General features: G+C 39.7%; 1 protein-coding gene across 1 annotated transcript; it reads right to left on the bottom strand.

The window, feature by feature from the left end:
* Positions 1 to 1,229: 1,229 nt before the first annotated feature.
* LOC103560505 (olfactory receptor 9I1-like) lies at positions 1,230 to 6,720 on the bottom strand. Its single transcript, XM_008534636.2, has 2 exons — positions 6,711 to 6,720; positions 1,230 to 2,164 (listed from the first exon to the last, which is right to left on the bottom strand). Exons 1-2 carry the CDS (start codon positions 6,718 to 6,720, stop codon positions 1,230 to 1,232), a joined length of 945 nt encoding a protein of 314 aa, XP_008532858.2.
* Between the last annotated feature and the right edge of the window lie 503 nt (positions 6,721 to 7,223).

Below are 7,223 nucleotides of genomic sequence, written 5' to 3'. Positions count from 1 at the left end.
AATGATATGCTTATTCTTTAAGCCTCAGTTGAAATGCTAGCTCCTCAGGAACCCTTTTCTGACCACACCAAACTAGGTTAGAACCCAATGTAACATCTTGTTCTTCTTCTGTTCCACTTTCCAAAATGGTATAAAAAAATTAACTGTGTAATGGTTTAATATCTGTCTATGTCCCAGGTTCTAATCTCCATGAAGGAGGAATCATGTCTATCTTATTTATTACTATATTCCAGAACCCTAGTATGTATATGCAATACATAGTAGATAGTCAGTAAATATTTGTTGAGTTGATGAATAAGATTGTGGAATCTCCATAGAGATGTTTCCCAAGTAATACTTCTAGCAGATGTAGAGACCATTAAAAGATAGCAGTCAGATTTGTAGTTATCTGTCTTCTGAGAATAAAGCAAATGTCCTACAGGAAATGGAAGTAGAGAGCGGTTTTCATTACTGGAGAATAGAGAATAGCTTGAGTTAATTGAGGCTGATGGTCCATGAACAATGCTTCAGAAATAAAACAGAGCTTCTGATCTTTGGTGGTCAAGAAATATTTCAAAAATTATATATGGGACTCAGTTCAGCTCAATGTCAAGATCAAATTGTTACCAATAATTAATGCAAACCATTATATCTTTCATTCTACGGTGTCTTGATCCTCTACGTTACCTTAGGAAGTAGGCTAACTAGTTGAACATTTCCCATTTCAAATCTCCTTTCCCCTCTATTTTTCCATGACAAATGCATAAACTAGATATGATTGAATGTTGAGAAGTTTTCTTTGGCCAAGGCTGATTTCCACCCCACTACTCACAACCAAAGAATGTGACTGCCCTTAGTATGTAAATAATATGCTATTGTTTTGTAATTATTCAAGGTGCGAAAATTAGCTTAGTAGAAAAAAAAATTCAAGTGAGACAACACCCAACAATATTCAGGACAGGTAAGAAAAATAAATTTACATCTTACAGCATGTTACCATTGATAAAGCCCTTTGGCCTTCCATCTCTCTTAATCTTAGCAAGACAGAAATTTTTACTAATGTGAAAACTGAGGAAGAGAATTTCTGGCTCATGGTGATAGGGTTAATAAAGAAATTGCTGGAACCCCAATATAAATTTTTTTGCCTCAATATGTTTTTGTAATTATGAGATCTGGTCTTGTGTTAAGGGAACAAGCCAAAAACCCAAAGGATGATTTGCAGGAACTTCTGAATTGATGGAACTCCAGTCTTACTCTACTTGGGAAACCCTCATCCTGTTGAGAACTTTCTTCAGAGCCTCTTTCACTTCCTTGTTTCTCAGGCTGTAGATCATTGGGTTCAGCATAGGGATGACCACAGTGTAAAATACTGACACAATCTTGTCCTCCATGAGTGATTTGCCCATATTACCTTTCAAGTATATGAATATAAGTGTTCCAAAGAAAAGAGCCACTGCAGTCATGTGGGAAGCACAGGTGGAGAAAGTCTTGGCTTTGCTACCTGCCGAATGAATCTTCAGAATTGCCTGGATGATGAACAGGTAGGATATTAGAATCACTGAAATGCTGGTTGTAATGACCAAGAAAGCTAAGAGGTAGATTACTCGTTCCCATGGCCTGGTCTCACTACAGGCAAGCTTCAGCAGAGGTGGGAGGTCACAAAAGAAGAAGTCCAAGTGATTGGACTTACAGAAGGAAATCGAGAAGGTACACCCAGTGCGGATCACAGAATTGACCATGGCACCAACATATGCCCCAGACACTAAGCCCAGGCGAGTCTGTGGTGTCATGGTAGTGGCATACAGGAGAGGGTTACACACGGCCACATAGCGGTCATAGGCCATCACAGCCAAAAGGAAACACTCGGTACTAGCACAGAATGTGAAAAAGAAAAACTGGGTGGCACAGCGCTCATAGGAGATGACCATCTTATCAGTACCCAAACTCTCAAGCAACTGAGGGACAATAACAGAGGAGTAACAAATGTCCAGGAGGGAAAGGTGGCTGAGGAAGAAATACATGGGGGTCTGGAGGTGAAGGTCACACTGAATCAGCACTATCATGCCCAGGTTGCCCACCATGGTGATGAGATAAACGATCAGAAACACAAAGAAGAGACCCATCTGCAGCTCTGCTCGCAGCTGGAACCCCATCAGAATGAAATCTGTCGTCACAGTGCCATTCTCTGCCATGAATCCTAGGCTGCCCACTGAAATAAAAAAAAAATAAAGTCTCATTGAAGATGAATGAAGGTGAGCATGGTTTCATTTGCCATTTTCAGTAATGATAATAGTCTTTTAGATTTGTAAAGCACTTTACATTTTTTTTATAAACTTTATTTCATTTGATCTTTCAGACATCCTTGGAAGGGCATATTGTTCATCCCATTTTTGAGAGAAGAATATGAGGGTCAAAGAAGTGAAGCGATTAGCTCAAGATTTCATAAGGTGATCAAAAAAATTTCTAGTTATACGGTAAATAAGTTCTAGGGATGTAATGCACAACATGATGACTATAGTTAACACTGCTGTGTGGTATATATGAAAGTTGTTAAGAGAACAGATCCCAAGAGTTCTCATCACAAAGAAAAAAGTATTTTTTCCTTTTCTTTTTTTGTTTCTATATGAGATGATGGATGTTAACTAAACTTATTGTGGTAGTCATTTTATAATATATGTAAGTCAAATCATTATGCTGTACCCTAAACCTATAGAGTGCTGTATGGCAGTTACATCTCAATAAAACTGGGGAAAAAAAGATTTCATAGTTAGTAAAAAGGCAAAGCCAGAGCTAGAACTCAGTTCCTTAGGCATTTCCAAACTTCTGCAGGTTGGTTCCAATTTGGAAACTTTCGTCAGCTTCCCCACAGAACCAGAAAAATACCACTTTGTTTGGAGAAAGCCTAGTGGTACAGTGTTAATGACATGGGCTTTGAAATCAGAGCTGGGTTCAAATCCCTTGAGACCTTGGGCAAGTTAATTCCTCTTTCTGAACATCAGACTCCTTGCTGGTTTAATGGGGATTGCAATATCAAAGTCACAATATTATTGTGAAGGACATAACTTACATGCTGTGCCTAGCACATGGTCTGACTCACACACTTAGAATCTCTACAACCTGTTGCCTCCCAAGCTGCTGCTTCTTCTCTGTTCCTGCCAAGCAGCATAGCCTGGTTTCCAAGTTTTCATCTTATTCCAAAGGACCTGTCTCATTTTTTTTAAATGTCAGATCATTATCAATCAGTGAGATACATGAATCAAGCCATTCCAGAATCAGACTGCAAAGCTCATTAAGGGACAAAGACATCACATTGAGTTTAGAATTCTAATATGGATGGAGTTCTTGCCAGGTATTGGAACCATCTTGTCTCTGTATGTTTGGATGCTGATAATTGGGGGCAATGCAAACACTGAATGTGCACTTCAAAGGTGATTCTTCTCAACCTCCTTCCATCCTTGAAATAAAATCTGAATTTGAGAAAGATCTCATAGGATATCAGATAAATAAGAAAATGAAACCTTGATCAACATTTGGCAAAAGCTGATCTACTGGTGAAATAAAGATCAGCATCTGGTGCCCCCCCCCCCCACATTGAATTCCTGATAAGTATTTAGGAGGTTTTTTCTTCCCTTAGAGCCCACTCCAATACTGACCTTTGACCAAAATAATGACTTGCTGTGTTCTAAAAAGAATTTACACAAATCATTCTGAGCAAAGAGGAAAAAGAGAGAAAAATAGACTATATTCATTTCTCTATTGAATAAGAATTTACAAAGTGCCAGGTGCTCTTCTGGCTCAGAACAAAACAGACAAAGATCTCTGCCCTTGTGGAGCAGTCATTCTAGCAGAAGAGCCAGGCATATTCAATGTATGGGATTTTTAAGTATATTTTCTATCGTGATAGAAAATGGTAAGTGCTATTAAAAAAATTTTTTTAAACCCACAGCAGGGTGTGGGGAATTGGGAAAGCCAAAGCAAGAAGAGGGATATTAACAAGGAAGTGAGATTTTAGCAGAAATGCTAGGGATCAGGTGACTATTCACGTTTATTTGCACGCATCATTTATCCACAAATAATAGAAAATGAAGAGAAAAATCACCACCAATAGACCACCCTGCTCCCATTATAAAATATATGGAGTTCTTCAAGTCCCTGTGAGACACTTTCAAGGCTGTTTTGTTCAGACGTGTCAACCTCCTAACACAGAGAGAAGCCCTGAGGGATTAAAGCCTTGATGATCAGCCTACAATCGCTCAGTGTAAACGTAAGGATGGAGTCCAAAGAATATAGCATAGTGGCCCTAAAGGCAAACAGAGCTTGGTCCAAACTTGGACTCAGTCATTTCTATTTGTGTGACCTTGGGCAAGTTACTTGACCTCTAGAGTCTCAGTCTCAAAATCTATGCAGTAAAATATCAGCACTGCTGTGCTGTGAGAGGTAAAATAAATAATTTATGGAAACACACACCTTATTGCCTAGCACAGAGTAAACACCCAATATCTATAATGGTTACAAAAATGGTTTTTCAATCACTAGGTTGCTCTGCCATTCAGAAATTTAACTTATCGCCATTTTATTGCTAAGTAAAATAAGCTCAAAGTGGTTAAATCAACTTTCCCAAGAACACGTAGTTAGTAAATGGCACCAGGACTTCTGGCTCCAAATTCATTGTGCTTTACACTAATCTACACCATGGTCATCACTCTGGCCCAGGAAGTGGGATGCTTTAGCCCAGCCTTGGGCAACCCCAGCTGGGGAGGCACAAGCGAGGAGACCCACTTTATTCCACCACCCCCTGAAAGACACTTTTAGATCTTCCCCAGGGGAGGAGAACTAGTTTCCTTTGGGTGGGGGAGGAGCAGTTGATTACGATGAGTCAGAGAGAGAGTATGTTGTAGGAAGACCGGAAAAGGCACTCAGAGGCCTAATTCAAGTCCACTTTCTGCCACAGAGGTACTGTGTAACTGAAGCAACTATCTTCCTCTCTCTGGGACTATGCCCTCGCACGAGAAGGCTGCACTAAAGGACTTCAAATGCTGCATCCTGTTCTACAACATGGTGGTCTCTCTTGTCCTCTTAAAAGTCCAATGAGAAAGTCAAAGAGCCTTTCTATTAATAATATTAGTAATTATATTAATATTGATAACAATATAGTATAGTATTAATAATAACAACAAAGAACGGTATTTAGATAGTACTCACTCTGTGTTAGATACTGTTCTGGATGTTTTACATAAAGTGGCTCATTTACGTCTCACAGCACCCCAACACAGGACATATTGCTATTATCCTTGTTTATAGACTGGGAAACGGGCTTGCAGAAATTAAGTAACTTGGTTTAGGTAAACCACTAAGCTGAGATCTGATCTCCGGTCTGTTCGACTCCAGGGCCACCCTCCTAAGTGCTATCCCATTGCTCATGAGTATAGTAATGATAAGTTACCATGTAGAGAGCACATTTTTTATGCCCAGAAACTTCTAGTAGCTTTGTATAATTATCCTCTACATTTGGGCAAGAAGGAGAATAACATAAGTTAAATAAAGATTTTGGAAACTGACTTCAATTCTGAGTTGGAAACACTACACATGTTTTCCATTTTGTAATATCATCTTTATTTGTCATGTCTTGTCTACAAGGATGGGAGACTAGAAGAGATGCTCAGGGTTACCATCAGAATCCAACTCTAAAGAGGAGCGTACAGCCCTCAAGGAACCGTCACGCCCAGCACAGATTGAAGTGGCAAGCCAAAAGTCATGTGAACCAACCTTGCTCCTGGCTCCACATTATCATCTGCCTACCCATACTTTCCCTTTGCCCAAATCTCAGTCCTCGTTTTTAATTTATTTTATCTTGCTGCATGTCATGCATTTTCATAAGCCACTATAAATCTCTTTTGGAAATAGGCAATGATGAATAAATAAGTACAAAATAAAATTGCCTGTTTGTCAGATGCCAGGATAATCAGAATGATCAGCCCCATCAGCATCGGACCAGTAAGAGTGCCGCCAGAAGACTTTGCCAAATGGGTTCTGGAAAGACAGTGCACAAACAGTGGTTCAATGTAAATCAAACTCATCTACGGATGACAAAGAAAGGCAGATGCTCAAGGGAGAAAATGCAAAAGCTTGGGGAAGTCTCCAGGTCTGTGCTATTGCAGTCATCTCCTGAAATGTTCATGAGTCCAAACCCCAAGGTGGTGGCCCGGGCTTCCATTCTGAGACAGTGAGCAGCATGGAGGATCTCCTAACTCATAACGCACCTTATTGTGATCCTTCTGAGCATTAAGTCGTCCATTTTGCAAGGGGCAGAGGAAATTTTAAAGAAAATCCAGGTTGCCCATTGTTTGCTGATCTTCAGAGGAGCTGGGATGTTTGGTTCTCTCTAAAAACAGTTCCACTTTGTCTTGTGGTGCTTTGTCTAAATTCCTGAACTCATCCAAAATGATTGATAATTCTAGATAGAGAATCCAATCAGCTTCCTAATGATTAAGATTAGAGAAAACAACCAGCAGCTCCAAAAATTCTCCAGGCAGGGAGAAGAACTACGGATCAGTGTGGCCTCAGAGAAAATATTTGGTCTCAGGCAATTTAGATAAACTAAGTTGCTAAGATTTATAAATAGAACACTGAAACAGCAGTTTCCTGTTTTTGAAGCCCACAAAATAGTTGAAATTGCTGGCTTTTAAGGATGTGTAAAAGAAAAGGAATCTTTAATGCCATTATGAACCCACTATGCTCCATGGTATTGAGCAACATCACCATTTAACATTCTCAGTGAACTATTACCTAATTGTTGATCAGGCACAGAAATATTTTGCTTCCTGACAGATCTCTTCTGGTGGACCTTTGTAACTCTAGATTATCTGTCCCCCACATTATTCATGTCTGCTCAAGACACACAGTGTCATTTTTATGTCAGCCAATGGTAAACACACCTAGGACATGTAATTCTCCCACATTCCAAAGCTAAAGGAAAAAGACCTCGAGGTCATCTGCTCTTTGAGGCAATTAAGGCACCCCAAAACCTCCACTTAACCTCAGAAAACTAACAGGGGCTTCAAAAGAGAGAAAGCCCAGTAGGCTTCAGTGTTTAATAGACTCCACTTGTCATCTTACAGTAGAGACAACACTGGACTAGGAGCCAAGAGGCCACTATGGATCAAATAAGAAAATGTATGGGAAGACGATTCCAAAAGTAAAAAGTTTGCATTTGGAAGGAATGGTTATAAGTGCCCAGGCACCAG

Source organism: Equus przewalskii, chromosome 11 (genome assembly GCF_037783145.1).
Source record: "Equus przewalskii isolate Varuska chromosome 11, EquPr2, whole genome shotgun sequence".
NCBI lineage: Eukaryota > Metazoa > Chordata > Mammalia > Perissodactyla > Equidae > Equus > Equus przewalskii.
This window is presented reverse-complemented; position numbering and strand designations above follow the sequence as displayed.